This window comes from Colossoma macropomum, unplaced genomic scaffold (assembly GCF_904425465.1).
Source record: "Colossoma macropomum unplaced genomic scaffold, Colossoma_macropomum, whole genome shotgun sequence".
In the NCBI taxonomy this organism is placed as follows: domain Eukaryota; kingdom Metazoa; phylum Chordata; class Actinopteri; order Characiformes; family Serrasalmidae; genus Colossoma; species Colossoma macropomum.
The window spans coordinates 29,208,301-29,229,166 of record NW_023494785.1 but is presented as its reverse complement, the minus strand read 5'-3'; the positions used below and the strand labels follow the sequence as shown (position 1 = coordinate 29,229,166).

General features: G+C 38.5%; 2 protein-coding genes across 2 annotated transcripts; both read left to right on the top strand.

Annotated features, from left to right (window-relative positions):
• Positions 1–5,636: 5,636 nt before the first annotated feature.
• Positions 5,637–9,069, top strand: LOC118821428 (ependymin-like). Its single transcript, XM_036590026.1, has 6 exons — positions 5,637–5,761; positions 5,874–5,908; positions 5,997–6,131; positions 6,341–6,527; positions 8,559–8,646; positions 8,769–9,069. The coding sequence occupies exons 1-6, from the start codon at positions 5,689–5,691 to the stop codon at positions 8,896–8,898; spliced, it is 648 nt and encodes a 215-aa protein (XP_036445919.1). The 5' UTR covers positions 5,637–5,688; the 3' UTR covers positions 8,899–9,069.
• A 1,750-nt stretch (positions 9,070–10,819) lies between these two features.
• LOC118821419 (twisted gastrulation protein homolog 1-A-like) lies at positions 10,820–18,624 on the top strand. The gene is made up of 5 exons (XM_036590013.1): positions 10,820–10,987; positions 12,394–12,554; positions 15,115–15,214; positions 15,772–16,035; positions 17,731–18,624. Exons 2-5 carry the CDS (start codon positions 12,429–12,431, stop codon positions 17,910–17,912), a joined length of 672 nt encoding a protein of 223 aa, XP_036445906.1. The 5' UTR covers positions 10,820–10,987; positions 12,394–12,428; the 3' UTR covers positions 17,913–18,624.
• The last annotated feature ends 2,242 nt before the right edge of the window (positions 18,625–20,866 follow it).

Here is a 20,866-nt window from a genome sequence, read left to right as displayed (position 1 = left end):
TTGTGAAACAGTGACCTACTGACATCGTACAGAGCTATGGGTGGGTAACGTCATTAAAAATACATTTTCTAGACTCTTATCTGGATTTCTGTTCTGAGTGCTGTGACAAGCATGGTGATTGCTTTCATTAAGGATGGGCAGTGCCTTATACAAAATCTAAGAACACATTTAATTTCAGCACAAAGTATTGCTAATGTAATTACCATCAGTGTATGTGACAGAGGAGTTTTTAAATATTTTTATATTTTGTTACCCAGTGTAATCAGGAAGTGGAAGCTTCAACACACCACACAGAAACTAGAAAAGATCCCCCTTCAGCACTAAGCAAGATGTAGTCTTGTGTGGGACATGACAGAAAGACCAATAATCCCTTTGAAGGAGCTACAGAATTCAGTTCAAAGTAGAGTAAAGGTGCACCGTCCACAGTATCAAGAGCTCAGCATAATGCCAATAGAAGCCATTACCCAAGAAACGTTTGCCTGAAAGTATGAAAGTGATCCAAAATGTAGGAAAACATTTTGCAGTCCAGTGAGACCAAGACAGAACTTTTTACACAATTTTTTAATGCACTATACTTGGCTCAAGCCCAACACTGTTCATGCCTAAAGAAATGCCTTACTAACAGTGAAGTATGGTGGTGGCAGTGTCATGCTGTGGTAATGCTTTTCATCAGCAGGGAACAGGACATTTTGTTAAAACTGAAGCAAAATAGACTAAGCAAAATAAAGTACAGGAAAATAATAATCTGCTTCAGTCTTCAGAAACTGAAGCTTGTTAGAAATGTCACCTTTCAACCAAATGGTAATCGCTCGCAGTAGACCAAAACAAATCCAGAATGGCTCAAAAACAAAACATCTGACAGTGGCCCAATCGAATCCTGACCTGAATCCCACTGAGAATATGCAGCACTATTTGAAAAGTCCACAAGCATTATCCCACCAACCGGAACAACCTGCTGCAAATGTGACAAGATGAATGAAAAAAAACACTGTCCAAAGCTGGTACATACTTACCTGAAAAAGACTGCGGAATGAATGCAGCAAAAATGCACCAAATGAATGTGTTGGGTCTGAGTACTTATGTAGGCATCAGATTTTGGTGAAGTAAAGTTTAGTGAAGATAAAGTAAGTAACTTATTCTAATCAGTATTTTTAAATTTTCCAAATCATAATAATTAGCAATCCAGAAAATGTTGATAACATTTCAGAAGGCTCGATAGTTTCACAAGGCATTATATCCTTACTGTTCCAACATGCAGCAGATGAAGACATTTGCTTAAGGTATACAGGTGAACTTTCCTTTCCTTTGTTCTTTCCTTAGTATGACCTAACCTGTATTCTCTTCAAAATCAAGTCATCATTTTAAAAGTGTTAAACAGATTACTTAAGAAACGTAATATGATTGGTAACAAGTAGCAACAAAGTCTATTAAATTACTTTACTGCTTAACTGCTGTAATCTAATCTGGTTACTTTTGGACCACTTCTGATCCAACTGGTTTAACTGGTAATCTTATGTTCTCTTTCATTTCTGTAGGGCAGGTATAAATTTTATACAGTGTTGAATAGATTACTTAAGAAATGTAATATGATCGGTAACAATCAGTAACAAACTCTCTTAGATTACTTAAACAGTATAATCTGATTACTTTTGGATCACTTTTGGGCTACTTCTGATCTAACTAGTTTAACTGGTGAAGTTTGAACCATCTGAAAATTCAGCCCTAACATGCCCTCCTCCTTGCCTCTTTCTTAGAAATACTCATCATTCATGGTGACACAGCTATTACGCAGTTTATGGGCAAACTCAGTAAATTAAGAGGTAATAGAATGATTTATTGATGTTGCCTAATGAAAAATGTGATCTTTAAAAAGTAACTGTGACCTGATTATGCATCTGTACCCTGAATACAAGCGCCTGATTTTTGTAACTACACTCACTGGTAACTTATTAATTAGGTACACCTACATTGTATCTGCACTCTTTGTCCGTTTTATCAGCTCCACTTTCCATATAGGAGCACTTTGTAGCAGTGACAGATTCAGGCTGTTTGAAGGGCAGGGGCGACAAAATAAAGGGCATCTACAGCACAACATGCGGCCCCACCAGTTCACAAAAAGCTATGATGCATTATGTATGATGATATAGTCTTCATCCTTGAGTAAGATCAACATTATGTTATTAGGTGATCCAGATTACACAGGAAACTATCAATCTTTAAAATGTTTGTTTAAGAAGCACCTCCAAAGTACAACACAGAAGGAACTATTACCATTTGTTTCACACACACACACACACACACACACGCACACACTCACACACACACACATACACGTAAATGATAAAGTCAATGAGAAAGCTATGATTTGGGAGCTTAGTGGTCAGGAGTAGTCTAAACTGAATGGAATCAGTCTAAACAGGAGTGGAATCTAAACTGAAAAAGCAATTAACACCAAACTTTACAGCCAAACTTTGGGCATTTTGTGCAAATTACCCTATAATAATTCACTTAGGGAAGAATTTTTACACTTGATTTCTGGGCGACACAGTGGCGCAGTGGGTAGTGCTGTCGCCTCACAGCAAGACGTGCAGTCAGGCTAATTGGGCACAGTGAATTGCCCCTTGGGGTCAATGTGTATGTGATTGTGTGTGTCTGCCATGTGATAGACTGGTGATCTGTCCCAGGTGTGTCCTGCCTTCCACCCAATGACTGCTGGGATAAGCTCCAGCACCTGCCGTGACCCAGAAGGATAAGCGGCTTGGATAAAGAGTGTGTGTGAGTCCACAGGTTAACATAGAATCAGCTAAGCAAGGTAATATGTAATACAGCTGTGTATAAAAGCATTTAGTCATGCGTCACTGGTAAAATTTCACAGCTTCAAAAAAAAACTGTTTCCTACCTCACACACTGTGTAAGGGTTTTCATTCTAGAGGGGGTGTAGCTAAAACTTAAATAGATGGAATAGATGCTTTTTAACAATGTGTACTTTGACTTTTACTATCAAAAATCTAACATAACTTAATCTAAAAGATACAATAAAAAATTAAAAAAAACAAGGACAGTGCAGATGAGATTACATCAAAATGCTAGCTAAGTATTAGCCTAACTTATTGGCCTCTTACAGAAATGCAGAAAACATTAAGTTAGCAGCCATAAAAGTGTTCTGAATGTAAGGATTATGAGGGTAAATTCAAAATTTTATCAAAGTATTTAGCGGTACCCCTAGACTGTCGTCACTGCACCCACTTTGGGAAACCTACCCTAGAAGGCACGGTGTAGAAGAGACTATAGGGCACTACATCTCATTTTCTTCACTGGAATTGTTTTCTCTCCATTGCAAGGGAACTTCATTGTGTTTTTCTCACTTGGAAGAGCATCTAAGAGGGCACTTCATGAGTTTTTTCTTCAGCAAGGCACCTGAAGGGAATGTCGTTTATCTTATTGTAAGGGCACTTATATGGCACCACACCATGTTTTCTACACTGGAGAGGCATCCATTAATATTCGTATGCATGCAGGGAGACCTTTACTTCACTGCTTAACACTTTATTCACTGGAGGGGCACTTCTCTACTAGAGGAGCACTACTTGGGTGCTTCATTATGTTTTCTCACCTGTAGGAGTACCCTATACCGCACTGTATTCCATTTTCTCTACTGGAAAGGGCAACTCTTGGGACACTGGCATGTAGGGGCGGCATACAGGATAATGACACCTTTTCCCACTAGAAGGGTATCCATAAGGAATGTTAAGTTTAGACCATTGTAAGGGGGTGTCCCATTATAGGACACTGCATCACATTTTTCCACTAGAAAGGCACTGATTAGACACATTAAGACATGTTATTGAATTTCCTTGCTCAAGAAGGCAGATCATCATAATTTATTGCATGAAGGGGCACCCTAGCTGGCACTCTAAGGGTAGCCAATAGGGCTTTTGCCACTCTAAATAATACCTGTTCTGTGGTGGTCCTGTGGGGCTGAACAGGACAAAGGGGACTAACAAGGTATGCAGAGAAACGGATGGACTACAGTCTGTAACTGTAGAACGAAAGTGCTCCAAATGGGCAGTGGAGCTGATGAAATGGACAAATTACGTAGATACAAGGGAGGTGTACCTAATAAAGTGATCTGTACGTGTAGATGAAAGGGATTTTTTTTTTGATAAAAGAGAGTTTGACATAGTATGTAAACAAAGTTAAAGTTTTAAAACATGCCGTTCACTCCCCAGTCCGTACAGTACATAAATGGAAATTAAGCGGCGAAGGAGTTGTCAGGAAAACCAAGATATCTACATATATCCACCTGTTCCGCCTTAGCCTTAATTGTAAGAGACAAAAAGGTTAGAAAATGGTTGTGCACAAAACTATTTATCACTGTTTCTGGTACATAAGCCCACACAAAAGTGCAAAAATTTTAAGCAGAAAAGGGGGAAGAATAAAATACAAGAAAATGGCAATGTGCCCTCAAAGGGGGATTTTTCAAAATTTCTGCAAGTCGGTCAGAGCGGTTTAATGTAAAATGGTGGTGCATTGTAGAGAAAGCAACCAACTCTTTTCACAGTGTTGGCAATAGGAACCAGGGGTCACAGTATGTGCACTGCAAATATCACCATTGTATTTACTATCCAAAACCACCAGTGAACCTTCACGTGTCATCAGATGTTTTTATGCAGTGGTAGATCAGCAAAAAGTACTTTGGGACTATTTTGCCCTGCATGTACCTTTCCATCCTGCACATACCTAAAATATGTTTTTGGCCAAAAGTTTATTGCAAAAGTATCACATAACAATGTCTCAGGCAGCAGGCAACGTGTGTAACCATTTCATGCAAACATATCAATAATGTTTAGAGGCATTAAACTCTTTAGACATCTGGTTCCTATCACCACCACTGTGAACAATTCTTACTTGTTAAGTTTGTTTGTAAGTAATGGCACATTTCACACCAAACCACTATGAATTAGTTTGTTTACAACTTAACAACATAATTGTTCAGAATTTATGAAGAATTGGTGTTAATGGTAATCTAGATCAGTGGTTCCCAATCCGGTCCTCAGGGCCCCAAGACAGTCCTCACTTTTCCTTCATTTCTAGGATTTGTGAGTTGGGAATATTCTTTAGCTACAAAAGATACTGCTACTCTACTAGTCTCACTGTTGAGATTTTGATCATTTTGTATTTAAAATTGTGTGACTTGCTGCATTATCACCCTTTCTCCATTCAGTGCTGTATTTAAATGTATTTATTCATATTCAAAATACAGACAATTGATAGATGTTATATGCGGATGCCAAAAATTCCATTCTTCACATGCAAAATGGAATCATTTTAACATGTTATGTTTTTTACTCTAGTTTTAAAAGTGGAGTTACTTTAACATCTTGTGTTATTTATTGCAGTGTTATCTCAGGTAGCCAAGCTTAATGCCATTTCACTGATGATTAATGCTTCTACTTTGTCATAACTCAATAAACACAACTATCTTGACTTCTGCTGTACGACTGTGTAAGTACCTATGTTTGCTCTCCTTATCACATTTTAATGCAATGCCTTCTTTTAAATACTGATTGTCGTATTAAGTGCATATGCTCTGACCCACCCATGTGGATGAAGGGAAAGGCTCACCTGTGTTCTCATATATATAAGACAGAGTGAAGGTATTAGAGCACTCTCAATTTCTCCAACAACATGAAGCTCCTCATCCTGCTGTCCATCTGCTCCTGCCTGGCACTGAATGCCTGCGCTGAGCCGACTCCATGCGGTAAATATTCATGAGAAACTAGTTAGATATGGATAAACATGAAATTTTCATCATAACACAAAAATTTGCAAACTGTTAATAAATTTAAAGTCGTTTTATACCTGTGTTTCAGTGTCGCCTCCACTGTTGGTGGGAAGCATTGCAATGGTGAGTTTTCATATTTTGATAATTAAGAACTTTAAGTCCTCATGCTCTGAGATGATGAATGGCGTTCTGTATGTTTACACCGCTATAGACCGGGAAAGATGGCACCCTCATGTCTGCAGGACAATATGCATACGATGCTGTAAGCGAGCAAATTCGTTTCAAAGACTATGGGGAATACAGGAACAGGACGTTCTCCGTAGACTTACTCATGCAGTTCAAGCAGGTAACTCATTAGCACTGTTTTTCAATAAAACATAATAAGAAGCTTGATTTGATCATGAGGCATCTTAGGCTCAGCTGCTCCAGAGCAAAATATCATATTGGCAAAGCTTTTCTATGAAGATTATACAAGCTTTAGAAGATGACTGGATACTTTTGGACATATAGTGTTGAAAATGTGTGTGGAACCAAACAAAAACCTTTGTTCTACAGGGTGTTGTGTATGAGATTGATTCTGCCAGATCCACCTGTAAGAAGTTTGCAATGAAAAGCTCCTTCCATCCCATGCGGATTCCTACAAATGCAAAATTCCTCAGCGAAATCATTTTAGGAACTACTTCCATCCCTCAAATGGGTCTGCAGATTACTTCTTGGGAAGGAGAGGACGCAGAGACAAAAGGTAGGAATGAGGGATATAAAGAGTTGAGGACTGAGGTACCTCAGTCACACTGGTGTGAGTTAATACACTCTTAAAAAAGATCGTTCCTCAAGGGTTCTTTAGTAAAGAAAATGGTTCAAATACGAGCTTATAACAATATCAGAACCCTTTTTGGTGCTATATAGAACCATCTACAGCACAATATCCTTCGATCTGAAGAGCTATTTCACAATGCAAAGAATCCTTTAATCCAGCAATGGGTTCTTTGAGTGTTCTTGGTTCTATAAAGAACCAAGAAAATTAGGAAGTAAATGCTTTTTGGAAGCAACATTAATTTCCCATAAGACTAAAAAACAGAAAAATCAATGTTAACCTGATGTGCACTGTAGTTAATAATTTTTGGTGGGTTTCATCTGGTTTAACAGTTGGTTTTGAGTAGTAGACCAGGGGTTCCCAAACCTTTTGCAACTTGCGGCCCACACAAACGACCACAAAAGCATCTGAAGTCCATTAGATTTAACAGATTAGATCATTTTTTCTGACTCACCTTAAAAGATAGCTTATCTTGTTTGACAGCTACTGAGTACTGGATGTCAGGCTGAAGATGAGAAAGCTGCAAACTGGCAGTTTGATAAGTTTAGGTACCTATATATAGACTATATTTAGTCTCCAGGTGGTGGTGTAAATTGTTGCGCTTCCTGAAAAAAACAACATAAACCAGCATGCATTTCATGCTGGTCTAAGATGGTTTATGCTGATTTATGCTGGTCTGGTGTTGGTTTAGCTGGTCACCCAGTATGCTGGTTGACCAGCATATCAGCATCCAAAATACAACATTTGCTGGTTTTGCTGGTGATGAGCATATTAACTTCCATTGCTGCTGACCAGCACACCGGCATCCAAAACACAAACAAATGCTGGTCTATGGTGGTTTCTCTAATAAGGATTTTAAAGCTTTATTTGAAAAGACCTCTGAGCAAACAGTACAAAGCTGTACATACTCATTTTCAGGGCTCATGCACATGAAGTCCAGTGTATGCAACTCACTGCTGTATTTCTTCATTTTGGTTTATGACTGTTTTTCTCCATTTCCTCAGTATGAAATATGGTGGTCGCTGCACTTATAGATGGGATCTTTCATTTTGAAAGACTATTTAACCATCTACCCGTGATGGATGAGTTCCATACAATTAAAAAGTGAAAGCTTTTATATTAACTTACAAAAATATGACCACAAACTTGACTGCCCACTTAAAAGTAAGATCACTGCAGCCTGGCTGTTTAAGTACTGAATGCTGTTTTTTCCCCAGAAATTCAAAGTTGAACTGCTTTACTTGATGAAGCTCTACATACAGTCAGTCCATTTACAGTCATGTGCTAAAGCCTGAACTGGTCAAATGACATGTTTTGTTGAGCCAGAAAAAGTTAACATATTATAGTGTACAATTTCTATGTATTTGCTAAGTTTAAAATATTGGAAAAAATAAAATATGAAATTTAACATATGTCATAACATTCACACAGGTCACATTTTATGTTTTTCCCTGATATATTGCATTTTATTTTTCCCAGTGTTCTCTGTAGAGGACCTGTAACTTACTTCCACTTAGACGCAGCAACAATATGCTGCAAAAAGAGCTGCCAAAAGATTTTGAATTCATTGTTTTTGTGATGTCACAAAAATCAAGACTTTTACATATGTTCACCTATTTAGCCTACAGGAGTTCAGTCACTCCCACTCACATTTCAGGTATACTGCTTTTGGAATGAGACACAATTCATGGCAGTCAATCAGAACAGAGCTTATTTACATAAATACATATAGTTTACATAAATTACATAAACACACAGTAGCAAAAACAGTCTGATTAATTTTAAGGGATAAAATTAATTATTACTATTATTATTAAATGAATTATGACTTTTTGGTATCTAAGGTCATAAGCGGACCTCAGAGGAAAAAAAGCAATACAAAGAAATTGAAGGATATAAGCCCTTTCATGTAGGGGTGAGACAAATCTGAGATGTTTCTACTTTTGTGCTCTTTTTCAGCCAAGTATGTGCTCAGCTTCACTGACTACACCTGCCTGCCAGTCTCAGCTGTGATCCACACTAAGGACGTTGGATGGGTAACTGTGGGGTTCGTCACAATCTCATTCTACTTTTTTAACTAATAAAACACAATATCAACGATGAACAGAACCCTTACTCTCACAGCACTTATACACCATCTGATAATCCTGTTTCTTTTTCAAATCTCAGTTTCTACAACCAACTTCTTGGCATTCAGGACCCCATGGCCTTCGTCCCTCCTGCTCTCTGTGACACAGCTGTTGAGGAGAACTTGCCCACGACAGACTTCTTCAGAGCCCTGAACTCAAAGCACACCTGAGCTACAGTACTTCGCTGTAATGACTCAGATCTGATTTACAGAAAGAATGGTGATTGCAGCAGCATTTAAACAGCCCTAATCACAGTTACTTTTATATCACAAAAGATATTCCAGAAACTCAGATTTCTGTAAATACTGGTTACAAAATAAAACATATTTACAACATTTTCATTAAAAAGCCTGTGTAGCCTTTTTTTTCCACCCTTCTACATATCTGCATTTAACACTGTTTGTAAAGTATAATAAAAACAATAGCAGGCTAGACGGTTTTCCTGTTGCCTTCCTGTCAACTCATGTTTTTCTGACACTGGATACACTGAATTCATTTCATTTATGTTCAGCCCATTTTCACTACATTTAGTATACAACAGTTATGTCAAGTGTTAAATATTTTTCTTTTCTTTTGCCATTTTTATTGTTTTTCAGTGTGGCAATTGTTAAACTGCCTATATTTATTTTTTCCCCCTGGGGTCAATTTATGGCATTTGTGTGCTTTGATATACTTCTAATATAAACATAATGCATTTTTACTTGAGCATTTCCAAAATCTCTTCATCCCTTAGAATTGAACAGGCCGTTTTTCTTCCTGTGCCTTTAAGACTAATATATGTAAATGAGCTCTGTTCTGATTGGCTGTCCTTTACTGTGTCTCATTTAAAAAGTAGTCTGGGCTGAAACACTCCTTATAGCTTCTACGTTAATGGGCGGGGACAAATTGCTGTAGTCTGAATAGGTGGATATATGTGCATGTGTTTGAATGAATTCAAACCTGCTGTAGGCTGAATAGACTGATACAAGATTTTTTTCCAAAATAGATTTAAATGCCACTTGTGACATTAAGAAAGTTTTTCCTTCTCCTGTAAATGAACTATTTTGGAGATACAAGGTTTTGTCCCAACATCACAGACATGTAAATACACTGCTTTTTGTCACATCACAAAACCACTGAATTTAGAACAAGCTGATTTTGCTGTTTTATTTCCACATAAGGGTTGTATGAACTGGAGAGTAAACGGTGCCTTTTGAAAATTAAACACCAAAGATGTTCATTCAAAAAGCAATGCAAATTCTTTTCTTCATGATTTTCCATCTAATGGGAAATTCCACTAATTTTTAACATTTCTGAACAATTCAATTCCTAGTAGTGATAGGAACCAGAAATATAGACATTTTATTTATGATCCAAAACAACCAGTGAACCTACATGTCTTCTGAGTTTTATATGCAATGTTGAAGATGGTAAAAGGATTCTCTGGGGATGGTGACCGTGATTTTGCATATCACAAAACTATCATAAAACCTTTTGCTTTTGCTAGCTTTTATTGTTTTGTTGTTTTTCAGTGTGGCAATTGTTAAACTGCCTATATTCCATGTTTCCCCCTGGGGTCCATTTATGGCATTTGTGTGACTTTATATAGCTAAAGATAGAAACATAATTCATATTTGTCCATTTTAAAAATCTCTTTATCCCTTAGAACTGGACAGGCTGTTTTCCTTACTGTGCCTTTAAAACTAATATATGTAAATAAGCTCTGTTCTGATTGGCTGCCCCATGCCTCATCTAAAAAGAAGGCAAAGCATTTTGTGTAATAAGTCTTTGTGATGTAGCTGCTCCAGGCACTAAACTCTTCAGTCGTCTGGTTCCTATCACCACCACTGTGAACAGTTAAACTCTGTAGAACAGAGCATTTCACTCCAAACCACTCTGAACGACTTTGTTTAACTCTTAATAAAAAATAATGCAAAAAATTAGAAAAATCCCCTTTAAGATACTCTGGTTATCCCCTTACAGGTACAATAACTAGTGACAGTGTAGTATTTCTGTGAGGGCCCCGCGAGGCCAGGGCTGCGCAGTGGAGTTAAAGGTGGAGTGTGAGCTCACCTGAGTCTGAGTCTGTGTGTCTGTCTCTTTAAGACGAGCTGCTGCTGCTGCTGCCTCGCTTTGTGTGGAGGAGCTGAGCGAGTCACGCCATCGACACAGAACATGCCTTAATTAGACAAAAAAAAAGTTAGAGTAAACAAGAGGAACAAGAAGATACCAGCTTATAACCTCCCGAAAAATCTCACAGAGGCTTCACTTTTGGTGACGGTGAGTTTTAAGTCAGCCTTTTAGTTCTCTAATCTGTCTTTTTGGCCGCATTCTTTGAAAAACCGAAGCGAACGAGGGAGTTTTCCTTCTCTTCTTCTGCTCCTTTCATACACATGAAGGAAGGACTTCACTCTCTGCGCTTTTACAGTAAGCAGAGTGTTAAAAAGGCCAGAAAGTAGAGTTTTTACAGCCTACCACAGGACAGGGCGATAAACTGATGATAAACAGAGTATCTAAAGGCGAGCAGGGCTCAGTCAAAACTCTTAGAGAGGCTCAAACAGGAGGAACGAATTACTGAAATTAGATCACATCTAACATTTGAAGGGCTCCTGCTGCCAACGGCCTGCGCAGGTTTAACCGAAGCGGGCTTTGGTTTTGACTTATTAGCATAACACTGAGGGAGGGAAGTGCAGTCTGTTGTCTGTTGTCTCTTGTCTCTTTTTTACCTGTGTATCAACGTCTCTTTTCCACGTGATGCCACTTTGAAGTTCTCCTGAGGGTCTACGCGGGTTATAGGCACTGTTTAACCAGAGTGGGTCTGTCTCTTCACTGTGAAAATGGCCATTATTCTCTGTGTTTCTCTCCTCTGAACAATCTGAGTAAGGGCTGTGCGGAGAGCTTGTACACAGGTTCACACTTCACTGCTCGATTAGCACAGCTTCTGCCCACTGCTTTGATGCTGCCGCCCCTCATTACCATAACACTGAGGGAGTGAAGTGCTGCCTGTCTGTCTGTCTGTTTTTCACCTGTGTGTTAAAGCGCCCATATCCTGCGTTTTTCTTTTGGTTTAGCTTTTTATTTTTTTGGTCCACTTACAACATTTTGTAATTTTATGTACCAGGAATAGTCATAATTAATATTTACATGACTGTTTCCAGTCTGTCTCCATCCTTTTGAATTAAACAGACTGTTATGTTACTGTGCCTTTAAGAAAAGACATATGTAAATGAGCTCTGCTCTGTTTGGCTGCCTTGTATTGTGGATCATTTAAAAAACAGTCCGGGCTGAAACACCTCTTATAGCTTCTAAGTGAATGGGAGGGGCTAAGTTGCTGTTTTCTGAATAGGTGGATATATGTGCATGTGTTTTTGTGACATCACAAAAACACTGAATTCAAAACAAGTCTGTTTTTGCAGCTTATTTTCCACACATTTGCTGCGTGAACATGCAAGTGAACAGCACGTTTTAAAACAATGTTTATACACTACATCAGACTCTTTCACAAAAGTCAGGGAAGTTATGTTTTCTGTGATGTTGGCTCTTTAATGTTTCTTCCCCTCCTGATGCCACTGTGAAGGTCTGCTGTTAGGCTATAAAGGTTGTTTCGTTGCCTTGCGTTTCTCTGTGTAAATGCTGATAGGGGCTTCTACAAGTGCTTTAAGAAGATTGTTGTGCTCATTCCTCAGTTGATCCAGGCTGGAGGAGGTTTGTCCGTGGCGGGATGCAGCCCACCCAGGCACACGTCTCCCTCTTCTCTACACTGCTGCTTCTCTTGTCTGTTCTCTCCTTTTCTGCTGCCTGTAATAAAGCCTTATGTGCTAGTGATGTCAGCAAGTGTCTGATCCAGGTAAGAAGTTTTGCTGTAAAATGTTATCCCTGCTTTTTCATTGCTTTTTTTGAAACAGTGCTTTTAAGGCTTTGTTCAGTCATTTTAATTGCTTGTGGGGTTGTGGTTTAGTACTGTGGCTGTTCAGACAGTTTCCCCATATGAAGGCTAAGTTAACAGCCTGTGGCAATAAAAGCTTCAATGTGGAATTTATGGAGGCACTTGGATTTGGCCTCCATCATATTTATGCTATGTTCTCTCAGATCGTCTAAGATAAAATCTTAATTTTACAAATCCTGCTGCAAATTATCTGATCAAGTAATGTACATCTTTTGGTTTTTGTGTTCTGAGCTTTATACATTTTAGGAGGGAACTGTTTCCCCAGCTCCTTCCTTTAGTTTAAGAAGCATAAAGCCTGAAGTCAGCTGTGCACGAGTGACCTCAGCACACTAAAACAGTCATTTTAAGCTAAAATTGCTATAATGACTTCCAGTGTGCAGGCAGCCATGCTTGTCTAGGCTCTGTGTTGTTCACGGTGGAGGTTTGGCTGCCTTTTTCTGCGTCTTTGTGCACATCTGGAATGTGACCTCTACTCTGAGCTCCTCCTGCTGTTCTAAAGGCAGCCTGAGGTTGCGCAGTGCACTTCAAAACCACGACACTCACACTTCATCAGGATCAGCTAAGTGCACTTCACTTGAAAAATGTCTACACTCACTCTCCATCAGTATCAGCTCAGAGCTGTTCTATAGGAACTACAGGCTCACACTCATACTTAATTAACATCAGCCAACTTAGACCTGGCAGAAACGTGACAGTTTGGGCCGGCATTATCACTTCAGTTGTGGATATTAAGAAATTAATTGTTTAATCCTTTGAAGAGCAGATTTTCTTTAGATATGTAAATTCAAAATGTAACATTTTTAATACCCGAGTTCTGAAAACTTGAGTAATTTCAAATTAGACTGCCTCTGTTGACTTGAAAGAACTGTTTCAGTGCTTTCAGTTTGGGCTGGGCAATATGACAATATATATTGTTATCATGATAAACTAGGTCGCAATACAATACGCTCTTCTGAACTTATTTTCAGTACTTGTAGAACACTGACCAACTGCATGTTTCATTATAAAAAGAGCAAAATTAGTCCCATTTAACTGGATTTAGTGCAACACAGTATGCCAAAGATTGAATGAAGTCATTGTATTCACAGTTTTTGATAGCATTTTTTTTAAATGTAGCACAACTGCTTCTTTTGTCTCTGTTCCAGCTGATCAGATGTCTGAAGAATATGAATAACATGACACAAAATTGTGTCGTGAACTTTTCTTGAAGTATCACAATTATTATACATTATACATTGTATTTTTGCCATATTGCCCACCTCTACAGTTACTGGTTTCAGCTAAGGAAAAAAATCTTTCTTGACATTTAAATCTTTGGAAATTTAAGGTAGGTTAATGTAACAGTTAAACTCCAGTTAGGTAACTGAACTGTGCTGAAATGTTACATTTTGAATGGTAATATCTAAACCTACTCTTCAGAATATTAAACATATTTTTTTCATGATTAAAGTGTAATGGGTAAAAATATTGAGCTTGGTGTTTGATTCCCTGCTCAGCAAGAAAGCCATGTTACACCCATAAGAGTCCTTGGGCAAGACTCACTTCTCCCTGTAACGCGATTAAAACTTTGTTACTCTGGATAATATTGTTTGCCAAAGGCGTAACTGTAGTGTGTTTTGGATTTAATATAAAAATTAACCTGCTATGCCTATTCTAGTATTATATAGCTTATTTATTAATATAGTATCCATATAAAGACTAAAATACTACACTAAAGAGATTTATTCTGTTTATTCTGTGATATTTCCTGTCTTGAGAATTTGACTTTTAGGAAACTACAAAGTAAATAAAAAGTAAGAACTTTTAAGTGTCCAGAATGATGAATGGAGCAGTAGAAGATTCTAAAATGACTGAGAAAGTTGTAAAAATGAAGCTATAATAAAATTAATATCCAGATTTCATCATATTTCAAGAGTGGAGAGCAAATCCTAAGGCAGATAACATGACAAAAACTGGAAATGAGTAAATAATTCCAGGTAATAATTTATATTTAATAACTTCCTGTTTACAGAGCTGTACCTTCTGACAAATAGTTTGTCATATTCCACATTGTATAGGTTAATATTATTTACAAAATAACAAAAATTGTTATTATGGCAATTGACCACAGAACACTGCTGCATTTTCATGCCTCAAACAACACTGTTTGGAAGTTTACACTTAGATTATTAAGGAAGCTGATTCTTGGGGCTGTTCATTCTCTTGGTGCATGGCCGGATGAAGTGTTGCGTTCTAATACAGAATAGGCAGCGTAATTAAATAGGCCTTAGAATGCATGCTGCAGGCTAAATGAGGAAACTGGATATGAGGTGAGCTCAGCAATGCTGGTCTTTTCCCTTTTTTGACAAGATCAGTATCAAGTGGCTTTTTTTTGGACTGTTAACAGTAAAATAGTCAACACTAAAAGACCATTTTACCATTGATTCCTGCATTTAAGTATATATATCTATATGTTTGACAGGAGCTGTGCCAGTGTAGGCCGTCGGATGGCAACTGTTCGTGCTGTAAGGAGTGTATGCTTTGCCTGGGCACACTGTGGGAGGAGTGCTGTGACTGCGTAGGTGAGTGTGAGGACAAAACAAACCATTCCTTTTATCACGGTGCTGTAGAATTTGGAATGCACTACAAAGTGAGGAGTCGGTTCTTCCTTCGGAAACAATATCCTGTATAAATGTCTGGCTCCCTCTCCTACATATTTCTGGCGCTTGCTAGTTCCATAATGGTCATGAACCTAGCAATTTTCAAAAGAATGTGAAGTTTTTGGAATTGACTCCAAGAACTTACTTCATGAGCTTCACTGCACTGTGGGACACACTATTGTAGATGTATTACATTTCTTTTTATTATGTTTGCTGTTGCAAGACCATTAAAACAAACCTATGGCAAATGATGCCAGTGCTCTCTGATTAATTTCTCTGTGTTACAGCACTTCGTAGACTTTTTGTTTATGTACAGATGTTTATCTCTTTCATTCTCTTTCCCCTCCGGGGGAAAATGAGTAGTGTAACCCAATCGCAGTTTGAATGCACCACATGCTGCTCATACTCATGTGCTTTCTAGTTTGAGGGTGTCTGTGTTTTGATCACAGCTGTGTTTACTTTGTCCAACTCCCTCTCAGGCATGTGCAATCCAAAGAACTACAGCGACACGCCCGCCACCTCGAAGAGTACGGTGGAGGAGCTCTACAGACCCATCCCCTCGCTCTTCAGAGCGCTTACTGAAGGAGAAGCACCCATCAACATGATGGTGGTGTCCTTTCCAGTGGCTGAAGAGCTCTCTTATCACGAGAACCTAGTCTCCTTCTTGGAGACCATGGAGGACCAGCACCAGAACATCTCTCTTCCTGGCAACAGCATCCACGCCAGTTATGATAACAGTCAAGGTAGGTATAGCGTCAGGCATTTTTCCATTAGACATCACGTTTCCCTTTGACGTACACCATTGTCTACTCAGGTCTTTTACATGTTTTCTGGGTTCAGAGCTTCTCATGTTTACATGCTACACTAGTTCTCAAGCCTACTGCTGTACTTATCCTAATGCACTGGGAAGCAAATTCCTGGGCAGTGACCTCTAAAGGTGCATTATCTGACCCTTTAATTAGATTATGATGGAGGTGTTTCAGTTCATGAGCAAATCACAACTGATGTCTTGTACATAAAGGGTACAGTCTTAGTAGTCAGATGTTCAGGGCAAGCAAATTATGCAGGCAGATTATGTTGTTTCATTGTTATTGCGATATTGGCCTTTGGAATATTGTTACAAAAGGCTGCAATATAGAAATGAGCCTTTAAACACATCACTAAATGTTTTTATTGTGTGCTGTGAACATCTTGAACAGTCTCTACAGATGAATTTTTGTGGGTGTTTGGAATAGTCAAAGTTTTTATATGTACTTTTATATGCCTGTAACATCATACATTTAGAATTACTGTTCAAAAGTTTGCAATCACTGTTTTCAGTTCACAGTTTTTTGGTTGAACACCCGTGTATAAAATGGTCCTGTGCACCTTCATGTATTTTAGATAATTACACAGTTAAACAGAACTTCTAATAATGAGTTAACAGAATAAAAATCTGTGCTTTACATTCTGCTAACGTATTATTTAAAGTTCATTGAACTCAAAATTTACTTACTGTAAAAAAAATACTGCTTTACTTGTCTAAGCATTTTTTTTTTCAGAGTGGGATGCTGGAAATAAAAATAAAAAATTTTTAAATGTGTCTGGGATTAATGTATAAAATGGCTGGGAAACATGAATTACACTGAGAATTGTTATAATAAAATTAATATCCACATTATCATATTTATATAAGTGGTGATTAAATATCAAGGCAGATAAAAATAATGTAAATTGATCATTTTGATCATTTAATAACTATGTTCAAAAAATTCTTGAAATATTAATTAAAACATCTACATATACCTTGCAGCAAATAGTTTGTGATATTAAAACCCACATTGTATGTTATTATTGTATATAAAATAAAAAATGTTAATATGGCAAGTAATTCAAAATATTTAAACTTAAGTGTAATCCAGCATGCTTAAATAATTTTGCTCACAAATAATGCAAACTGATCATTAACCACATATCAAGGATTCACAGATGTGCTTTTAGTAAATTGTAAGTTAAATTGTAGTTGCAACTTGTAGCAATATATAATATATAAATATATAAATATAATTTAGACATTTTCTATGTTGTCCTGTTGCTCTGTAATATTCTCATAGTACATTTCAGTGCTTCAAAAAAAAAGGAAAAATCTGAAAGTGTGTATTTATGAGTAGAGGTGGGCAAAATGATATTTGTTGTAAACTAAAATTATCTCAGATTACATCACTGTATACCTTTCTGATCATTTTGTGGGTACAGTCAGTGACCAACTGCATATTTTATAATAAAAAAAACAGCATAATTAGCACAGTTTGATTGGATTCAGTAAAGTACAATATGTGAAATACTGAATAAAAATAATTGTATTCATAGTTTTTTTATATTAATATTATATTTATATGCCTCATTATTTGAATATCTTTATGATTCTCTCTCTCTCTCTCTCTCTCTCTCCCCCCCAGACAACATGTGCACTGTGGTGTATTTTGACGACTGTGTGTCGATCCGTCAGTGCAAGCAGTACTGCGAGTCGATGGGGGGCTCGAAATACCGCTGGTTTCACAACGCATGCTGCGAGTGCATCGGGCCCGAGTGTGTCGACTACGGCAGCAAAGCAGTAAAGTGTATGAACTGCCTCTTCTGAACCTGGGCTGTTCACATGCCTTTGAGAGGACTGTGGGTGGTGACACTCATACCACTGGAGGGCGCCATGACTGGACCACAGGCTCAGGAGATGCTGACCTGAGAAAAAAAACGATGATACAATCATGTAAATTACAAGCCCTTGTTTTTTTTGCTCTTTGTGTTAAACTTTTACACTTCTTTTCATAGGTCCCTAGCAAAGATTATATATATGGTATTTGTCTTTTTTTATACTTTCCTTGAATGTAGATTCTTGCATAGCCAGTTGCTCTTCAAGTGGTACTACCTGCTATGCCAAATAAACGCTTTTAAAATGTAAGGAGAGGGCTGCCATACAAAATACTGTTACAGACTGAAGTAGTGAACTGTTGACTGTCAATAAGGATACCATATGACCCCTTAACTAGAGTTTTACAAGGCATTTCAACTAACAAGTAGCTGTGATCTTGCATGTCATAACTTTTAACAGTCCATTGTTTTCGCCAGTTCTCTTCCTATGTAATTTGATGGAATTTTTTAGTCATAAAAATTCCTCTCCATGCAGGCCCAGAGGTTATGTTTATGACACTTCTCAGGGTGTGGATGTGGAGCTGATGCTTTTTTCCACTCTTACCCTGAGGCATTTCATGCATATGGACCAAGGTGCTGCTCTAAGAACCTTGCACCTTCATTTTCTCTGTCTTTCAATAATGCTTATTAAAAGACAAGAAACATTTGGTTCTGGTTATGCTTCTGGGGTAACACTGTAAAGTTTGCCTGAGAGGACCAGTGGGTAGTCTATAATTAAGACATGAGCTGGGTATATGTCAGAATTTCTGCTCTAAAATCTCAACACATACAGTGCTTGGCCCAGAGAGCTGCTTTACTGCTACTCTGAAGGAGCTGAATTGACTTCAAGGCCCTGAGAAATGCCAAGAAATCAGTGTGGCATAGAACCCAAATCGGTTCACACTTAGATGTTCTTACAACTGCTTAGAGGGGGTTTTTCTACAAACCTCATTTCAAAAAAAAGTTTTGACAGTATGTAAACTGCAAATAAAACACTTTATGGACAAAAACATTGGGACACACCATCATTGAATTCAGGTGTATAAAATCAAGCACCTAGCCATGCAGTCTGCCTTTACAAACATTTGAGAAAGGATGGGTCGTTCTAAAGATCTCACTGAATTTGAGTGTGGTACTGTAATAGGATGCCACTTCCCTCCTACATATTCCACGATCAACTGTGAGTGGTAATATTGTTTATTGTTTAGGAAACACAGCAACTCAGCCACGAAGTGTCAGACCATGTAAAGTTACAGAGCGGGTCGCCGAGTGCTGAGGAGCATAGTGCATAAAAGTCATCAACGCGCTGCTGAATCAATAACTGCAGAGTTCAAAACCTCCTCTGACATCATCACAAAAACTGTGCACCGGGAGCTTCATCGCATGGGTTTCCATGGCCAAGCAGCTGCATGCAAGCATTGCATCACCAAGCACAATGCCAGGCATTGGATGGAGTGGTGTAGAGCACGTCACCACTGGACTCTGGCGCAGTGGAAACGTGTTCTGTGGAGTGTCACGCTTCTCTATCTGGCAGTCTGATGGATGAGTCTGGGTTTGGCGAATGCCAGGAGAACATTACCTGCCTGACTGCATTGTGCCAACTGTAAAGGTTTGGTGGAGGAGGGATAATGCTATGAGGTTGTTTTTCAGGGGTTGGCCTAGACCCTTAGTTCCAGTGAAGGGAAGTCTGCTTCAACAGACCAAGACATTTTGGACAATTCTATGCTTCCAACTTTGTGGGAACAGTTTGGTGAAGGCCCTTTTCTGTTCCAGCACGACTGTGACCCAATGCACAAAGCAAGGTCCATAAAGGCATGGCTGGGCGAGTTTGGTGTGGAAGAACTTGACTGGCCCACACAGAGCCCTTACAACAGCATAGTTGCATAATCAGAGAGTGCAGGAGCTACACTGGCTTGCCTGCAGACCTATTGAAAACGTGGTGCATTATGAAATCCAAAATATGATAACAAAGGCCCCATATGCTTGAGCAGCTGAAGATTTAAAACAGAAGAATGGCAAAAAAAAATCCACTTTCAAAACTGCATCAGTCCCTAAACGATTATTAAGTGATGTTAAAAGGAAAGGTGGTGTAACACAGTGGTAAACATGCTCCCGTCTCAACAGTTTTAAAACTTGGAATAAGCATACATTTACAACAAATACAATTTCATAAGGTAGAACATCCAATATTACATTTTGTATTGTTTTAACAGGTCAAACTGAATTAACCAGTCACTGCTTTCTTTTTTCATTAGAATTTCACACATTGTCCCAACTTTTTTGTACATAACCATAATTTGCAGCAGAGGTTGCAACATCTAGTCAGGTGAAGTCATACGTTCCTGTTATGAAGCACAATATTTGACCATGTATTCTTGTCTAATCATTCGGATTGCCTCAGTCAGGCTAGTGTCATCACAGCTATTCCTATGTATTTCCTTCCTCTGTGTGTCAATGCTTTCAGTATGCAGGTGCTTGAATCAGTCAGCCCAACATCCCCTGAACAGAGAAAGAAAAGAGGAGGGAGCCAGGAACTTTCATGCTTCTGCGTTTCTTTTTTTTAGAGACTGAGACTGGATTCTGGGTCAGATAACCCATGGTTGGGCTCATTTGGAGGGTGATGCAGTCTCCTCCCTCAGCATAGCATTCAAAGCCACACAAAGGAGTCTTTCTCTCCTGGGAGGAGATGGGTGAGGTCACATGACCACTCAGTCTTGGCATTAGAAGCAGGTGGGAGCTTCACATGGCATCATTGCTAGCCAGCATACAAAGGCTCTTTGGCATCAGTGAGTTTGTCATACAGCCAGCTTGCATGTCAGCATTATTGCTATAGGTCCAATTAACCATTACATGTTTCGTCAGCAGTAATTAAGAACTGTTTTCAAACGGAAGCCACAGCGTATCGTT

Coding starts and splice junctions, on each gene's coding strand:
- LOC118821428 (XM_036590026.1), top strand. CDS start 5,689: ATGAAGCTCCTCATCCTGCTGTCCATCTGCTCCTGCCTGGCACTGAAT. Junction 5,762..5,873: donor CGCTGAGCCGACTCCATGCG/GTAAATATTCAT, acceptor CCTGTGTTTCAG/TGTCGCCTCCACTGTTGGTG. Junction 6,132..6,340: donor TACTCATGCAGTTCAAGCAG/GTAACTCATTAG, acceptor TTTGTTCTACAG/GGTGTTGTGTATGAGATTGA.
- LOC118821419 (XM_036590013.1), top strand. CDS start 12,429: ATGCAGCCCACCCAGGCACACGTCTCCCTCTTCTCTACACTGCTGCTT. Junction 12,555..15,114: donor TCAGCAAGTGTCTGATCCAG/GTAAGAAGTTTT, acceptor TATGTTTGACAG/GAGCTGTGCCAGTGTAGGCC. Junction 16,036..17,730: donor CAGTTATGATAACAGTCAAG/GTAGGTATAGCG, acceptor TCTCCCCCCCAG/ACAACATGTGCACTGTGGTG.